The sequence below is a fragment of the Marmota flaviventris genome, chromosome 11 (genome assembly GCF_047511675.1).
Source record: "Marmota flaviventris isolate mMarFla1 chromosome 11, mMarFla1.hap1, whole genome shotgun sequence".
NCBI classification, from domain to species: domain Eukaryota; kingdom Metazoa; phylum Chordata; class Mammalia; order Rodentia; family Sciuridae; genus Marmota; species Marmota flaviventris.
Window position 1 is genome coordinate 24,585,389 of NC_092508.1, and position 19,904 is coordinate 24,605,292.

General features: G+C 31.9%; 1 protein-coding gene across 1 annotated transcript in view; it reads left to right on the plus strand.

Moving 5' to 3' along the window:
• Nucleotides 1-19,904, plus strand: part of Erbb4 (erb-b2 receptor tyrosine kinase 4) — a 699,449-nt gene that overhangs the window by 470,200 nt on the left and 209,345 nt on the right. The window contains exons 17-19 of the mRNA XM_071619435.1: nucleotides 9,525-9,657; nucleotides 14,369-14,491; nucleotides 18,653-18,751. Of these exons, the coding sequence (XP_071475536.1) occupies nucleotides 9,525-9,657; nucleotides 14,369-14,491; nucleotides 18,653-18,751 (355 nt within the window). The remainder of the gene's footprint in view (nucleotides 1-9,524; nucleotides 9,658-14,368; nucleotides 14,492-18,652; nucleotides 18,752-19,904) is intronic.

A 19,904-nucleotide genomic window follows, 5' to 3' on the forward strand; every position in this document is an offset into this window, starting at 1 on the left:
GAAATGAATAAGAATTATGATGCTGTCCATTACAACATATTAAAATTCCACAGATCAAAAAATGTATACCTGAGGAAACTTTACAGACTTCTGTTTAGTGTTACTTACAAAAGTATAGGACATTTTTCTCCCACCTCAATGTCCTTCCCTAAAGCATTCATTCAAGACTGGCATAGATTAAAGCCTAGGCTAACGTCCAAGATAGTGTGAAAATGAAGCAAATATATTGGAAGCACCTGGGCTATTAAATGTTAGCTACAAAGAGAAGAGCTACTCTTTTCAATTTTTTGTTTTTAAAAAACCAGAAACCTTGAGAGAATGCATTTCATGGTTAAAAGCAAGAAACAAAAGGGGAAAGTGGAAAATTTTCCACATCTGCTCTTAATTAGGGCTATATTTGGCTATAAGTCAAAACAAACAAAAATCCGTAGTAAAAACAGCTTCAAAAAGTACTTTCTGTTATTCTTTTGCATAATAAAAGTCCAGAAGTGGGGAAGCTCCTGTCATGAGATCCATTATTCTGTGACATCCAAACCTGAATCTATGTCAATTTCTTGTTCTTTCTGCTTTGAAGGTGTTAGGGGCAGCGAGTCCAGGTGTTCCATCCAAGGACAGAGGTGGAGGGTGGCTCCATCTGCCCTCCCTGTGCTTTCCCAGAATTCCTCCTGAGATATTTGCTTTCCTCTCAGTGTCCAGCAATTTGTTGTATGTTCACAGCTAGATACAGAGAGACTCAAGTAGTTATTTAATTTTTTAAAACTCAGTAGGTTGGAATTTGTCAGGAGGCAGAATATTAAGAATAGCCGTTAGGTTAGTCAACCAGGGGATTTGGCACAGTGAGTGTGTGGGGCTAAAGAACACACCAAACCACAGCAGCCAAGCAAAACAAAACAACCTGTCTAAAAATCAGTTTCACTGCTTTTAGGGGCAAATTATTGTTCACTTCCCATGAAATCAGGAATAAAAAAACTGTTCAACACATATCAGCATTAGTTCAGAGAAGCAGTAGGTAAATAACTTCATATTTTCTTTTCATTAGAGATGTTTTAGAGTTATGTTTTATTGTTTAAAAATATATAGGAGCCTCTGAAATTGTTGTAGGATTTATGTCCTTTTAAAGGTGGATTTAAGATAAAAAGTAGTAAATGTTTATAGAAGTAAACTATTCATTCAGTTGTTTATTCATGTGGCAACTCTGTATTTAGTGCTTCTTTTCATGAACTAGAAAAAAAAGTCTTCAGAAAAATAAGAAGATGTCTGCGACAATTTTATCACTTGAAAGACATATATGAACTTGTAAAAAGAAAAGTACTATTATTTTACATTTAAGCTCTGAATATGCTTACTCTGAATATGCTTGCTTATCACTCTATAGATAAAAAAGATGGATGATAAATCAGGGAGTGTTAGTAGAGAAGTGAAGAATGTAGTGATTGAGTCCTGCAGTCTCCTACAAATGGATAACAGAGAAATAGGAGGAAACCCCCTTCTCAGTTCATCCAACTATTAAGTATGGATTGAGGCCACTGGAGGTCTCCTCTGCAGGAAACAAGGCTGTCAGCAGGGAAAAGTAAAGAGAAAACACATCATCTGAATAAAGAGTTGTGATATTACTTTAGGACAATTCCTTACTCCCCCTTTGAAAGTATTTAAAAAAAAATGAGACAAGAATTTGGGAATCCAAAGTATAGTAAAAGCAAAATAAAAGTACCTTTATATACAGGATTGTATGTAAAGAGAACAGCCATTACTTAAAAATATATATATATATATATATTTATATATATATATATATATATATATATATAGAGAGAGAGAGAGAGAGAGAGAGAGAGAAAGATAGCAGTATATATACAATTACAAAAAACATATTAACATGGCTATTTGTGATTATTAAGTAGATGTTTATGATATTGTATGATAGTTATTGACAGTGAAACCAAAGATTCATCTGAGTTCTTAAAAACTGTAGTTAAAAGAAAAGTACTTTCTGGTTTAATTCCATTTCAACACTTTACAGGTACAAAATCATAGCAATAAAAATTCATAGGTAACTTGTGTTTATTCTGAGGATGGTATCTTTAAGCATGAGAATGTTTACCTAAATTTGTGTACTTTTTCGAACATTATGGGGGAAAAAAAACACCCTGGTATAGGTTTAACTATTACCTCTAAGGAGAAGAAAGTAATTACTCTGAAACTATCAGAAATTTTTCTTAGGAACTAATTCTAGAAATAAAAGAATCATATTATATTACATATTGGTTTAATGGTAATAACTCTACTGAAATAATTTCATAACACTTATTGAATGAAATCTGACATTCACATGTCAAACTATGGAAAAAAAATTAACACGTGAAGACAAGTCAAAAATATTCAAATATTCCCTTAGGAAGAGAGGTGTACAATGTATGTCTTTTGCTTAAACACTTGTACTTCTGGTCATATTTAAATGGAATAGAAGAATCTTGGTCCTAATCAAAGGATGGAGACACTATAATACCCTGTGTCTCATCAAGTAAAAACTGTCAACTGATGTCAACCTCTGAATCTGACCCAGATAATTTTCATTGGCTCAAAAAGGAAAAATTGTGTCATATTTATAGAGCAGATAGAATTCTGGGTCAGAATAAGCACAATTTGCAAGAGAATAAAAAAAGAAAAATAAATCTTTTAATGTAGCTCTCCTTGCCCTAGGCAATAACCCTTAAATGCCTTCTGGGGATTTCAACATTTCTTAGTGTTTCAAGGTCTCCTGTTTCAAATCTGAACTGTTTTAGGGAAGACTGAACAGAATGGCGGTGAAGTAGGCAGTGTCACAGGTGATATATACTGCTTGTCATTCCTTTCTTAAAGGAAAACCAGTGTTTTATGTTAAAAAAAAAAAAAAAAAAAAAAAAAAAAACCTCCCAGCTGTGTCTTCGCTAAGAAAATAAAATAAAATGAAACTAAAAGAACAATGCCACATCTAATTTTTATACCCAAGAATATAAAGGATTTAGTAATCTTAAGTAATAATGAATATAGCAACCTAATGAATACAGCAACTGAGGAAATGTAGAAGAGAATTAAAATAGTAAGACATAACTAAATATTAAATCAAAGGATCTATGAGAACCCCCTAAATAAATTGAGGCACATTTTGTATTCTTTATCTTTAAATATATATAGTGAGGTGAATATATAGTGAATCCAATAAATGAATATATCTGACTAATGTTACTAGTAAATAATAGCATCATTGCTATTGTTACTCCATAAAACAATTCTAATGAAACATCTTTAGAAACAAAGACAACACAATATATCTGAAAATTAATGTGTTTGAGAATTCAAGACATACAGTGTTCCTATTAACTACTATTCATATTTGATCTTTTAAAAAGTTGTAGTTGGACATAGTACCTTTATTTTATTTATTTATATTTATGTGGTGCTGAGGATTGAACCCAGCACCTCATGCGTGCTAGGCAAGCACTGTACCGCAGCCCTCATATTTGATCTTATCCAAATATCTTAACTTTTCTGCATTTTTCTCCTTGTTTTTTAGTATGGTATTATAAGATCTATGCTGAATAGTTATAGTGAAACTATAAAATGCATGTAAAAGAAAATTTTAACTATGAAACATACAACTATCGACATTTATTAGAATGAAAAATCTATGTTCTATCTAAATTATTTAAGTTTAAAGGTAGTACATAGTACCAAACAAATTTTTGGTTTATTTCTGTGAAAGAGAATAATTTCTATAACAGCATGAAAGCTTTTGACATTTTCATATTTTTCATTATTTCTGATTAAAAATGAAGTGGATAACCCTACATGCACTATAAAACCCAGGAGAACCTGTTGGCAGGGGCTCTTTGTTTTTGAAGAGAAATTTTTGCTATGTTCAAAATGCTTCCATAATTAATTAAATATTAAAAAGTTCATATTTTCAAAGTTGTATTCTTTGACTCATTTGACATTTGTGATGGATTCTAAGTATTTCAATGAAATGTCAACTGTTTTTTTTTTTTTTTTTTTTTTTATCAACTACATATTTCTTAAAGCAAGAATGAGTTAGGAAACATGCAATATGTCCTTGAAGATCCATGTTACCTCTGGTTCATGGAAGCCTCATGGTTTTGCTTATATCACTATAAGATTTTCAGAAGAAAGATGCAGTACAGGATAAGAGTCAGAGTCAATATTACCCAATGATATTTTTAAAGCAAATATAAATTTACAGAAAACCATTACAGTTGACCCCAATTTATGGAATACACATTTAAGCTGCATATATACTTATTAGAGACAATAAAGAATTTACCTTCCCCCAAGTAAAATTTACTATAAATATTAAGATACTCTTGGATGATTTTATATGTTTGGGCACACACGCACACACACATAGGTCTTTGTATCTCTGTCTGAACATAGATAACTAAAGACATGTGTGTGTGTGTGTGTGTGTGTGTGTGTTTTAATCTCAGGGTATCCCAGGCAAAAGATTCCTTTACATTGGGCTAAAGGTAGGGTAAAAAATGGATTTATTGATCACAAAGGAAGTCTTTTGAGAGTGAAAGATGTACCCTCAATGCTTTGAGTGCATAAACTAAGGTTGTCCTCGCCAAAATAGGACATACAACTCATTTAAGCTTAAAAATATTTGATTTAATAATAGTACTAAACATGCTGTAAATTCAGCAGATCTCACTAGGTAGTCCCCTACTGTGTTTTCTTTGCATTAGTTTTGGTGAAGAATGAATGGGTTTGTATTTAAGCTGAATTAGATCATAAGCAAGAAACACAAATAATGATGGTAAATTCTAATGATGGAAATTTAAAATACTCTGAATCCAAAGTGTCTTTCTGCTTCAATCACTATAAGGAAAAATCATACAGAGTATGAAATTAACACTAAAGAAAAACCTTACAATATTTTAACCTTTTTTGAGACCTGCAAAGTTTATGGTATGAAAATTTATGTTTAAAAAAATCCTATTCTGAATGTATCAGACTAGCCCGTTGTTTTTTTTGCCTTTATCTCCTACATACAATAAAAGATACACACACACACACACACACACACACACACACACACACACATATTTTCAGTTAAACCTTTACTGCCTATAAACAAATAGTGATGCAACTCTTAAGTCTGACTCGCTATTTATTTATAGGCAGAAAAGGTTTAACTGAAACAGAATTCAACGAATTCTTAAGACCAGTGTTCAAGTTATTTAGTAACATATGAGCTTTGTAAAGTGGAAATTTCTCATTTAAAATCAATACCATTAGTTGCAAATTATATACCAACAGTGTACTATAGGACTGCAAACTATTTCCTTTATCTTAAATCGAAGATTATTCTGTATTCAAAAATGAAGAAAAAACCATAAATGTAATTAGCTGATTATTTGGTGATGGATTTGCATTACCATTTTTTTAAAAAAAATCTCATAAATTTAGCATTATTGGCAATGACTATTAGTGAAAATACTTGTTTTACAAATTAAAACTAATAGCAATGCTGTTCATTTTAAAAGGATAGCCATCTACTAACATACATTTGGAAGGGTATAACAAAATATTTTTGAAGAATGCTTTGAGTTTTAATCATAAATAATATTGACTTCAGTATACTTTTTTCTGGTCTGATATCTGGAAGGAAAAAGTTCATTGAAGGAACAAATTTGGATTTTTATTAAAATGACTTGTCGTTGTAGCTTCTCACATCTTATATTCCTCATTGACATGAACAACATAGTTCAAATACAGTAACGAATGATAACAATGTGTCTTTAAGTGAATCATATAGTTTGAAGATACTGCTTTTTATAAGGTAATGGCATTCAAGGAAATAGAATATTATACATTATTTTGTTTCTGAAATTAAATTACATGTCTTAAATAGATTAGCAAAGTTCATTTATGATTCACAATCCTTGTGATATTAGTTCCTTAAATGGTGGGGCGATATTGGTCTCATTATTTACTCTTTCCAAATCACAGAATAAGAAACCATTGATTGATAACATCTCTTTAGTCTAAGCTTAAACTTGACACTGATTATCCTATCTTTTATACTGTAGGGGGTGCCAACAATTTTTAATGGACAGCCAAAGACAAACCAACAACCAAACACTAATTCTTCTATATAAACGATTTTAGTAAATCCAGGTCCCTTATTATTTAACTCCTCTGATCTCACTAGTATCTGAGACACTTGGAGATTCTTCTGACTCACATACAGGAGAAAAACTCTCAGGAATAGCAATAGGCTAATAGGACAGATGTACAGCTATTGAAAGACTCTTTATCTTAGGGTAGCTCTTTATCTTAGGTCCTCATGAAGAGTTAAACATTTGCACGTGGAGTAAAAGAGGAGAAAGAAAAGTAGGCCTCTACTCAACATCTGTAAATATCAATGAATTCTCAAATTGATGGGAATAAAAAATGTTTAAATAGGATCAACTTTTTCAGATTAGCTTGGCTTAGGGAACGTAATATTAATTGTAAGAAGCATATGGTAATTAAATTTATTGGGTACATTAAGCTATAATGCATAGAAAATATATGCAGATTAATGCTTATGGTAAAAGTGGACAGGGAAGAGCAAAAGGAAATCTTAACTGAAAAAAAATTCAAGTAAATATTTGAGAAAACTGTAAATAAAATGCCCTTGTTACAAGACTAAACTTTTAGATTATGATATAGATTTTTCTGGATTTTTCTCAAATTGAGTGAACTTTTATTCCCAAAGAAATATAAATTATAGAAAATGAATAAATACACATACATAAATACATAAAATAAGTGCATCATATTCACACTATCCACAACTACTACTTAGTGTTTTATTTGATATTAACCTAGATCCATATCTATAAGCACAAATACAGATATATGCATATTTTTTCCCATATTAAGATCTAACTATTCTATAACCCAATCTTCTCAGTTTATAGTCTGTGTCTTCCTATGGCAACATATATTTACCCCATCTGTTTAATTATCTATATTCGGACTTCTCAAGTTATCCTACTTTATAGTTGCTTTGTCCAAACCATCCCAATCCAGAATGGGCTTCATGTTCACTTGTTATGTCTGTCAAATCTTAATCTGGATCAGTCCCTTTACTTATCACAATCACTTACTAGAGGAGTAGAGAACTTGCCCTACTGAATGAGTATCCTCCTCCTTGATTTTACTGCCTGCTTCTTTGTGTTTAACTATTTTTTCCAAGGGGGAAAAAAATTATGTGAGAATATGAAGAAGTTGGCCTCTGAGAATGTTTAACGAGATATTCATGTTTGATCTTTAGGTACAGCAGTGAAATTCCTCATTTCTTCAGGTTGTTTGTAGCTCCTCTATTTTCACAGAATGGTGAGAGAAAACAGTAAAGAAATATAAATCAAACAAAGAAACTACTGTGAGAAAGTAATGAAAGTAAATATTAACTAGAAAAACATAAATTACTTGTTTTGTTCTATTGGAAGTTATCCTTAAAAAACACTCAACAAAGAATCATGATAGAGCATGTTTAAAAATTTACTGTGACATTGACACTGACATATATATGTGTTGTATATACATATATTCTCATAAACACATATAAATATTCCTTTACAAAATAAATAAGCAGAGAGTTTAGAGTTTGGTCTAAATCTACAGTTCAGAAAATATTGAACACTATTCTTGATTATTCATAAATTCTTTGCCAAAAAGGGGGTTAAAGAACAAAAAAATCATAGCTCTTTATGCAGTAATATCTTTTCAAGAATACATTAGGCACTTGTGCTTAAAATTATGCCTTTGGTCAAAAATCTGAAATATTTTCTGAAGAACATATTTATCTGGCACATTAAAAAATTCAGTGTTATACACACAAAAAAAAAATATCACAAGGATGAGTTTGTGTCTATACTACACTTTAATTTTCCCAGCATAGATTTTTATAACTTTAGAAAATCTGATTTATGAAAATCTAGTTGAATTATAGCAACATTTCAGTATGCTTTAGTACTTTGAGTTGTCAAGAAACAACTGTTAGGATGAATGACTTTTTTAGATTTTTCAGCAGTTTTATTTGACAATATAACAACCATAATCTTTAGAAGACATGACTTCATTTATAGAAGTAGTTACACAGATTTTTGTCTCAAGATTTCTTTAGAATTCCAAGGTTTTATTTAGGATCATCTACTATCATTGTTTCTCATCCATTTTTGAACCAAAGTTTATTTTGCATGTGTAAGTAATTTTTTTCTAAGAGAATGAAACTATGTAGAATAGGTTCTTCTAAAATAGGAATATATGCTATAAAATACTTTAGAAACTATAAGCATACAGGGAATTCTTTTTTGTTTTGATATCTATAAAGGTTTCCCAGTCAAATATTTTTAAGGTAACCTCTATGTGTTTTGCTATGGTATAGGAAATTAATATATTTCAAGACTGCTTTATTCTAGAACAAGATGTTAAAAAAAACATGAATATTACTCTTCAAACAAGGAAATAATTTACCTTGGAGAACAGTAAGAAATGTTCAGCTTCAAAATTGTATCTTTGCCAAAAACACATTAGAAAAACATTTTAAGAACAAAAATTTCTAGTCTTATCTGAATGCCTCCTGGGTAATTGTTTATATTTTGTGATATTTAATGTGCAGATCTCTTTTGTGAACATAGGATGCTTGGAAACACTTGCTTATATACTACATACTCCAGTCATCATCACACTGAAAATGTTTGACCCTTTTTGGTTTCTCCTACCCATTATTCTGAGTTGTCCTTATCAAAGTTTCAAATTACACTTTCAGTAATAACAACCAGTCATATCAGTACCCTTTTACTTCAGAGTTATGGGGATTCACATGCCTCTGCACTACTCATTTTTGCTTTGGAGAAGCAGTTCTCTATTAGGATTGATGTTGGCAGATATTTGACAATGTCAAGAGACATTATTGTCACTGGAAGATGGGTGTTACAGCATCTAGTAGACAGAGACCTGGGACAAAACCTCCTAAAATGCACAGAATAGTGCCCACGGCAAGCTATTATTTAGCCCAAAAAGTCAGTAGTGCCACTGTTGAGAGGTTGCTTTATAAAAAATGCTGAAAAATTATATACCACAATGATAATATGAAAATGTATTTTCCATTTATTCATGGATAATAGTAAAACTAAAATAGTTTAAAATGTTCCCATACTAACATCTTAGCATATTTCCTACATTGTTACCAAATTTTACATTTTTTCATGAAATGGTATGTTGTGGCTGCTTATCCCCAAAGATTAGTTGTATGTGCATGGTTTGTTACTTATAAGCAAAACAAAACAAAAACACTGTTTTGCCTTGAGAAAAGATATTTTTTTAAGCACTAGTGCATTTTTATTTCTTTTTCTTTGCGTTTCTTCTAAATGACCAAATTTATGCAATGTGGATAATGTCTTGCACGACAGATCTTTCCTCTTCTTCTGTTTTTTTCTTTCTTCATATGTATTTTTTTTTTTCATTCTGGTTGGCAGGACTCCCCTAATTGCTGCTGGAGTCATTGGAGGTCTCTTCATCCTGGTCATCGTAGGTCTGACCTTTGCAGTTTATGTTAGAAGGAAGAGCATCAAAAAGAAAAGAGCCTTGAGAAGATTCCTGGAAACAGAGGTGGAGTGTTCATTATTTCTCTTCACATGTTTGGAGATTTGCAATAGCATTTTAGAGATTTGGATGTTACTCAGTTTTTTAAATGTAAGCGAATGTTCTGTTCAGTTTCCTGATGACTTTTTTCATACACAAAGCTGAACAAGAATCATAGTAAATAGTAGCAGTAATTAAGGTAGATTAATGACTTGAAAAGCTTGGATGTCAGCAATCCAGGATGTATGACACTGGGGAAAAGACAGATCAGGTTTTGGGGGTAGTGGTTGCCAAAAAAGATATGGATAGAAGATATCTCAATAGAGGAGATAGAAAGTATCTATCAATGGCAGAACTAGGAATACATTTGAAAGCGTATAGTTTTTCTGTACAGTGTCCTATAATTAGCACCTTAAATTGGTAACCAAAGATCTCATTATACCAGCGATGAAAGACCGACGTAACAGGGTAAAGTTTAGTGATATAATCGCAGAACTTACAAAACAATTTATAATATGCATTTAATATTATGCCTGATGGTTACTGTGAATATGAAAACTACCCATAAATTATGATAATTTCCTTCACATTGCCACACTGAATTCTCTAGCATGCAGACCTTCACTGTACAGGGTAGTGGGGCAGGGGAAACACCAGACCATTCTCAGCTCCACTGATGTCTTTCTCCAGATCCCCATAGCAGTGCCTGCCTAAACAATTTGAAGCAATTTTGTTTGGAAACAGGCTACCCTAGATTTGTTTTCTTTCTTATTGTCAATGTGGCAGTCTGGCTTTTCCTCTTAACATAGGAATGAGAATATACATTCTTTTTTTTTTTCGGGGGGCGGGGGGATACAGGGGGAGATACCAGGGATTGAACTCAGGGACACTCAACCACTAAATCACATCCCCAGCCTATTTTGTTTTTTATTTCGAGACAGGGTCTCACTGAGTTGCTTAACACCTCGCCATTGCTGAGTCTGGCTTTGAACTCATAATCCTCCTGCCTCAGCCTCCCGAGCTGCTGGGATTACAGGCGTATACCACTGCGCCTGGCTGGGAATATTCATTCTTATATACCTTTTGCATGCTGCTAATGATTTTAATCTTAGCTCTTTTCCTTCAGAAGTTGAAACTAGATAGGAGAATAATATGAAAGAATCAGGAAACTACAGCAATGTTCAAGATAACACTTTCTAAGGATTGGAGTTTTCTAAACTGGAATAAGCTTTCTTCTCAATGCACTTATTTAAGCACGATAAAGATAGTCAAGTAGTGTACGTGAGAAGACATAATAGTAATGTGTACATTAACTGGATATTTACAGATCACTTGATTACTTTCAACCATGTATATGTGAATGAAAGGTAGGAAAAAACACATATGTTATACGTGTTTCAAGTTAACTAGAAGACTATAGGCAGGCAGAAGTCCCCCTCATGGGCAGCTTGGGGCAATTGGTAAGAGAATTCTGAAAAGTAAAGTAAGACAGAGTTGGAAAGGAACTTAAGACTTCTAACAGAAGTGGATATTTAGGTGTCAAATAAATAGAAGAGAAAGTCTCTTAACCATGTGTAAGAAGTTTCCATTATTATGCCAAAGTTGTATTGCTTTATTTATTTTTTTTTTTAATGCAGTGCTAGTGCTAAGATTGTCCTTCAAGTTGTCATCTCCTTGCTAAATCAGCACATGTGTATTGGTTTTATAATGGATTTTATTTTGTAAAGAAATTTATTGTTTTGGCCCTAGGGATATAGCTCAGTTGGTAGAGTACTTGCCTCACATGCACAAGGCCCTGGGTTCCATCTCCAGCACCACAAAAATAAAAAAATAAAAGAAAAGAAAAGAAAGAAATTTATTGTTTTGGACCAAATTATTTTACATTTGCTGATTAATTAATTGTAGCATTTCCCATCTTTCTCTCAGTAAAATAAGTTATTGTAATTTTTAACCACTATCTAAAAAGAAATTTTTAAGAGGATCAATTTGAATCCTTAAATGCCGAAACTAGAACTTTCCAACAAAATGGAAAGGTTTTGGAAGGATAATATATTGTTGGAATATACTTAAAATTGATATGCTTTCCCAGATCATTTTTCTCTAGATTTGTTTTCTTCTATCATATGCATAAAAGTTAAAAAGATACTTTTTCAAAGCACAGATTTTTTAGCTTCATGTTTGGTAGGTGATTTGATTAAAAAATGTATTAATGAGACATGATCCTATCCCTTGAAGAATGATATATTCAGTGCCTATAATATGTCAGGAAATGTTCCAGAATATTCCACAGTACTGTCCCATTTCATCCATTAGCAGCTCTCTCACTTGATTATTGCTATACCTATTTAACAGGTGGGAAATGAGGGGCCAAGAGGAATAAATTGCCTTTTAAGTCTGTGAGTAGTGGCACTGATGTACAGTCCTCTAAATTTAAATTCAGTGCTCTTTCTACCATATCACTGCTGGCTCATAAAATGAAAATATGCTCCTTTTAAAGAAATAATATTCAAATTTCTAGAAAAATAAATTTGTATAAAATTTTAAGTGACAATACATTTGTAACTTAGCAATTATAAACAAAATGTATAGACTATCTCAGGTAGAACTCCGCATTTTTCAAAATAAGAAATTATTGCATGCTATATGTCAAGACATATATATCTAATATATATTTTAGCTAGTTCAAAATGCTGAAACTCCCTTCCCAATTTTGCATGATTTCATATCACTTTTGTATGTAATATTTAAAAGTGATTCAGTAAAGTGACTCATCATACACATGGTGTGTATCCACATCTATCAAACAACTCCCTCTAATGCAGTTGTCTTCAAGTGAAGGGAAATCTCTGCTGGAGATTTTTTTCACATTAAACAAATTTAGTGATTTTTTTCTGAGTCTTTTTAAATGCAACTTGAATGTAATTATAACCAGATTAGTTATCAACCTATTAGAAAATAACCTAAATTTATTGATAATTTTTCATATGTTTGTTCTAAAATTCTTGCGACTGCTACATTTACCTACATTCAGGACTCTGTTGTTCCACTAATTAAGTAGACTATCATGTTCACAGAAGCATGATAATAATACCCATGCTGGAGGGCCACAGTGCACTTAGTCTTGTAAACAGACATTTTGAAATACTGTGGTTGTTTCAAGACAATTTGAGTAGGAGTAGCCCTTAATTATTTCCTTATGCAGAGAAAAAACAGGCTATTTGTCTTTGTTTAAAGTTTAGATCCTTAACTTAAAAATGAAAAAAAAAAAAGTCCTACTTTTCTCACTTGCTTTTTGCCTCAAGCATGAATTAAACCAAACATTTTAACTTTAACAAAGGATATAAGCCTTTTGATACCCAGCTTCTCCCTTATGTGCATTAGTTGTCCCACCTTATCCATGCATTATACTTTCCAAGCTCCCCCCGACCTTGGGATGCCTGGATTCGGAAACCATGGACTGTACTAACTCTTCCCTCTCTCCCTATACTGTGTTTTATCCTATATATGCATAACTCTGTGAACTTCAATTTATAAATCAGGCACAGTGAATGATTAATAATGGTTACTAATAATAAAGTGGATTATAAGAACATACTTTAATAAAAGTTCTTTAAGACTATGAATTGTTTATTTTGGGAATTTTCCATTTAACATTTTCCAAATACAGTTGACCACTGGTAAATGAAAGTTCCAACAGTGAAACTGTGCATAACACTTGACAACTGTGGACAATTTTTCTCTCACACGTGCAAGTGATCAGCAGCCATTCACATAGCTTTCCCTTGTTCATCCATCCTCTCTTGCTGGATCACTTCTCAACTGTGTCATCTAAAACTGTCAGCCTGATTTTACATTTTGGCTATACCCAACCAGCCCACTTTATGACCTGGCATCTCCCACTCTAATCTCATCCTCAGACCTGTCTCATTCCCTCATGGGTTCCTCCATGTCTTCCTCCTTCTCCTAATGCTATGCCCAAACTCTTCCCCACCATGATAGTACCCTCCCAATGCCAATCCATTTTCTTTATCACAAGATGGTCTTAAAGCATATGTCCTTTAGGAAGCCAGATTGATGAGCCTCAGTCCCTAAAGGTGATTTTATTCCTTTGCATTCCATAGTATTCACTTATGATCTTGAATCAAATCATCAATTTTTAAATTTTTATTTATGTTTTTAATGGAGAAGATACAGTAGGGCCTTGCTACTTAAAATGTGTTTAAAGACCATCCTCTTACATAGTTACCACCTGGAGTTCTGTAAAAACACAAATTTTCAGGCCTAATCCAGACTTTCTGAACAAGGATCTGCATTTCAATAAGAACCTTGGGTGATTAATGCACTCACTGCAGTTTTAGAAGCTCTGTCATAGGGAATCAGCATGTGTGCTTTTCCCTCTTCTGACACGTTTGTCCTAGTTGCCCAGATAGATGTTGAGCTCTAAAAAGACAGCATTTCTATTTTTTATGCACCTTGTCTCCTAGTCTACCATGTCTCAAGGTAGAACACATTTGTTTCTTGAATTCACCTAGGTGAAGAGCAGAAGAGAAAGGATAGGTCTAAAGGAATGTCTAAATGTGTGTTTGTGGTGGTGAGTGGTTCATATCATAAAAGTTTTGTTTGCTGTATAAAGTTTGTTTGAATTTTTATATGAGAGAGAAAATGGGGGGAGAGGGATTGAGAACAGGAATGATTACTGAGTTGAAAGTTATATAATTTTTATCAATTTACTCTGCAGCTGGTGGAACCCCTGACTCCCAGTGGTACAGCACCCAACCAAGCTCAGCTTCGTATTTTGAAAGAAACTGAACTCAAAAGAGTAAAAGTCCTTGGCTCAGGTGCTTTTGGAACCGTTTATAAAGTAAGTACAAAACAACGCTTACTATCAGTTATTTAAGTTTTGTTTCAGCCTTTTAAAAAAATAATAGCTAAAGTAATTACTTTAGCCAACCTAATTTCCTTTTAATATTCAGAGAGGAGGACCTTTATAGTATTGAGAAGTTGCTGCACAAATGAATTCATTAATTTTTATTGAACAAGCTGGGATAAATAGAGTCTTGAGAGATAGGCAAATAGAGTTCTTGCTCTAGAGGCCTTTCTGATCCTTTTTTTTTTCTTCCTTTCATCTTCTTCGTCTTTTTTTTTTTTTTTTTTTTTTTTTTTGGTACTGGTGATTTAACCCAGGGGTAGAGGGGTAGGGGTAGCACAAAACTACACCCCCAGTCATTTTTATTTTTGAGACAGGGTCTCCTTAGGTTGCTTAGGGCTTTTCTAAATTGTTGACACTGGACACCAATTTGCAATCCTCCTGCCTCACCTCCCTGAGTTCCTGGGATTAAAGGCATGAGCAACTATAGTGATCCCATTTCAATATCACCCTGCCTTTGAATTTCCTTTTGTATCCAAAATACCCAGCTCCAATGCATTTCCCTTTCCTCCTACACAGTGCTCCATGAAATCCCAGACCTGCCCAGGCAATGAACCATAATCCCTTGCTCTTCTCTCATTCTTAACTGAAAGAATCCTTTTCCAGGATTTACCTGATTGATCTCTTTGGAATTCATATGGATGTGCTTATGTATAAATAGGATACGTCTAGATCCTAAACCATATTTTGCTTACCTGTTTACATATATGATTTAGTGGTTAATGTTTATAGTCTTGATGCTGACATTCTGTGCAAACTAAAGTTGACTTTATATGAGAAATTCAGGTCAGTTAGGAGGAAATGGATAACAACATGGTTTTTCAATGAGAGGGATTTCTGGAAAGGAAAAGCTCAAATGATAGCATTTGTATGTTTACTTATTTAGCTTAATTATAAGACCAATTCAGAGGCCAGGCCAGAGGTTAATTGCAGTGAAATTTGTTTAATGGTAAATAACAAGAATAAGAAACTCTGCTAGGATAGTGCTGAATTCTTCTTGTAATTCATTATTACAATTTACAAAATTTACATCTACAGTTTAATATTTTCCTTAAAGCTATGTGCAAGCCTACATACTTACAAACATATTAACTAAATTAAATTTGATTTTAGGAGTTTTACATTTTAAAATGTTTCTTTTTTGCCTAGTAAGATCATGATTTATTTAACAGAAAATATTACAAGTTAGAATATAGACCTTATTTTTCTCTGCTGAATGTTCCAAAATAATTTCATCTTTCTAGAATTATAACTCTATTATAAGGCCAAGATGCAGAAGTTTTCATAATCTGTTAGTGTGTATAATTTGTTCAATTAAACTTGAATTTCTTAACCAGGCACTTAATTTGCATAGGCACTATTTTAGATGATGTGATGCCTTTCTAACTTCAAATTCTTTCTATGTTCAAAGAAAAATAACATCATTGTCTACAGCCATACCACCCTGAACGCGCCCGATCTCGTCTGAAAAATAACATCATATTTATTTATATTGTGATAGAAAAGATGGACTTGGACTTAAAATTACATACAGTTACATTTTTAATCTACATAATATATCAATTTTAATTTATAAGTTTAATATTTCCAATCTTTGTATCTATGTTAAATAGCATCAAGCAAATTTTTTGGATTAATATATGTATAATCATAAATTCCAGTCATGAATTTAGAAATTGGCAAGTTAAAGGTAATACAGTGAATTGGATTAATACTGACAGTCATTCTGGATCACTTAGCTACCATAAATCCCCATTCTAATCATCTATTGCAGGATTCTCCCACAAGAATTATTTGGTAATTGCTTCAATTCTCTATATCCATAGATATGACTGAAGGGTCTGTGCTTAGCCATAGGATAAGTCAATAGAAATATATTAGAGCTTTCTTCTCTTAAGTATTGGTGTTTTAACAATTCTGCATTTACACTGACAAAATTTAATGTGAATTAGCAGATTTGTTTGTATATAGAGAAGATAGACAAGAGATACATGCTAACTTTAAATGTATTAAAAGACACTTCCCTTTTTAAAATTACTTATTGGATTGTTCTAAAGTATAATCACACTCTTTATTATTATATAGTTCAGGAATTAAAATTTATTTTAAACCATGGAGACATGATACTTTAGGACTAAATACTATCTGATGACCTCAGCAGGGAAAAATACTACACATTTAAATATTTAATAATAAAGCTGCATCAGTATTTTTACTAACACTAATTATTTTTCTGTTGTTCATGAATGTTTCCTTTTACTGAAATTAATTGTAATTAAAGTTTATTAGAAGTTCCATAAGTTTGTTTGAATTTTATGCTTGGCATGTGAATGGTTGGTCCTAGGTTTTAATCAATATATCAGTAGTTCTAAGCTTAAACTATAAAGGATTATTCTTGACTACAGAAATGCAAATTGCTCAACCAATTATTTAGTAATTTTTCCTCCAAAATGGAGATATACTATGTGTAAGCATGAAAGATTAGAACCAATATCATAGGTATCAGCATAGTTGAATTTTTATCTGGACAGCCTTAGAAAATAATAACCATACTTATTTCCAAAGCAATAGAATTAATTCACACTGAATTTATATTCTTATTTTAAAAGTATTATTTAGGAATACCTTAATATTGATGCTGTGACTTAATAAAGTACCACATTCTGTGGTCATTTTATAGAATAATGATAATTATGTTCTCTACCCTAGACACCATCAATGTGAAAATATAGGTTCGCATGTCCTGGGCTTTTACTTACTTTTTTCCATTTCTGATTTAATTTGTTTTTTCCTAATTTTATACCATAAGGAGCTTAGCCTATTATTTTGCATTTGATATTTAAATTTCCCTATTGGTTCTGACTAGGAAAACCATAACTCTAAATTTACCTTTTAAAGGTCAAAGTAGTTTTGGGTTTTTTTTTTTTTTTTTCTTTTTTTTTTTTTTTGCTTCTATTATTGTTATTTTTTTTTTAACAATTCTGTGTTTAGGTCTCCTCATATTATTACAACTTTGAATAGTACAATTATGTATGTTTTAGCATGGATGTTCAAAGTGATGTGGATACAAGCAGCTGATATCAAGAAAGAGAGGAAATGTAGATATTCTATTCAGGAGTAATGAATATTTTTTATTCTTTCATTTTAATGTTAAAATTGCATAATATTTTTTATGTTAGGGCTACAGAATTATAATTTGGGAATTTTTATTTTTCTCTCATAACCTTGCATTTGCTTCTGTGTTCATTTGGGAAAATATGTTTTTTTAAGAAAATATTGTTATATAATCCAAGCATTCTCATATGTCCTATCAAAATAATTGTCGTCATTTAAGTGTTTGAATTAAATTCATGTAGAAATGCTATTTAGCTTGATGGTGTTCTTTACTCAAACTCTATCAACTTTATACTTTCCCAATGTATAGATTCTGTTCAAATGTTACAATTACACGTTGATAAGAAAAGAGAGAATTAGCAATGGCCAATTTAAATATTTTATATTTACCTCAAAGATAATAACAGTCCTTCATATACACATGGGGAATGATAAAAAAATTAATATTTGTGCAGTAATCCCTAGCACTTGTGTCTGAACACTAATTCTAAAGTAATCACCTTTTAAAATTCATTATGAACTTGAAAAAGTTCAGAATAGTTGCAGAATAGATACCTTAAAGCTGAAAAGAACCTTCAACATTTCTTAGCCTAATCTTCTAAATTAGAGTTGAGAATATATTAAAAAAATAGAAGACTGAAAATATCTTCCAAATCAGATATTGCTCTTCTATACTGCTTCAGTGTTTTCTTCACTATTCAAAGCTTTTTCTCATGCCCACAAGTTGAATTTGATAGTAGTATAGACAACTTGACATAGAGTACATGTTTTATCCATCTTCAAAAATGAAAGCAGATCAAAAAGATGCAGAGTATCTTGTTATAACAGGTGCTAAATAAATGTTCATTGAATGAAAAACATAGAATCTATAATTATGCTTAAGAGTTAGTAGATTGAGCGATTAAATTAAATTTTATTTCTGCTATATTTAATATCCATATCTTACTATGGATTTAATGTAAATATTATTTTTCTTGAAAGGGCATTTGGGTACCTGAAGGAGAAACAGTGAAGATTCCTGTGGCTATTAAGATTCTCAATGAGACGACTGGTCCCAAAGCCAATGTGGAGTTCATGGATGTAAGTATAGGCACCCAGTCAATCACAGTTTTCTCCATTATCAAATAGACTGTTAAAACAATAAAATCCCCACAACTTCTAAACTTTCTTTTCAGAAAATGATATAATTTTACAATTAAAAAATTTTCAAGACCATTTTATATCATTATATAATTTTTGATAACTTCTGGTTTGCAACCATCTGCCTACATAGTGCAACAAAAACCTCTTTGGAATCTGAAGTTACTTACAATACCCAAGGTGAATTGTCTTCTGTGAATCAGACATGTAACATTTTCATATTATAATATTAAGTACTCAAATATCTTTTAAAGGAAAAAAATACATAATTTGAAAAGAAAACATATTCAATGACTGTAAATCACTACTTTTATTCAAAATTTGGGCATCATAAACATATTTCTTAAAATTAGTTTCATTGAACACACTTAGGACTATGTGGTAGTGGCAAAGGTGTATCACTAATATGTACAAAGTGCTTACAAAATGCCAAACACTGTTCTCGGAAGTAATTAATATTAATGAAGTGTTTAGTAAATGCTACACTATGTTATAAATAATTTACCTAAAAAAAAAGTTCATCTAATCCTGTCAGCTCAACAGTCCAGGTAAATCCAAAGTCAACCCAAGATCTCAAAGTTAGGAGATGGCTCATCTAGGCATTGGATTCAGGTAGCCAGGGTTGAGCAGGGATGAGCAAATATTTTCTCAGTAAGCCAGAGAATCAACAGGATTTATATCCCATATCTGCAGTGTGGTACCTACTCTGCCCTTTTTGGCAAGAAAGTAGTCATAGGTAATTAAGACAAAACAGAATAATATAAAATATAAATGGATGTATCAGTTAAACTTCATTTATACAAACAAGTGTGGGCCAGATTTGTTTTGGGAGTCAATCCTGCTTTCTAGGACTGTGTGTTTAACTACGATGACAGACTGCACTCTAAAACTAGTGAGGATGATTTGAAAAATTAGTTGACTGATTGCCTTACTTTATTATAGCAATGATCTATTTAGTTATAAAAAAAACAGGATTAGTTTCTACAGTATGTTAATCTCTGCTAAATTTAAATTAGGAATCTGTCTGAATCTAATGATTACCACTTTAAATTTTATTTTTTCAACTCAAATTCAGAAGGTAGGACTCTATAGT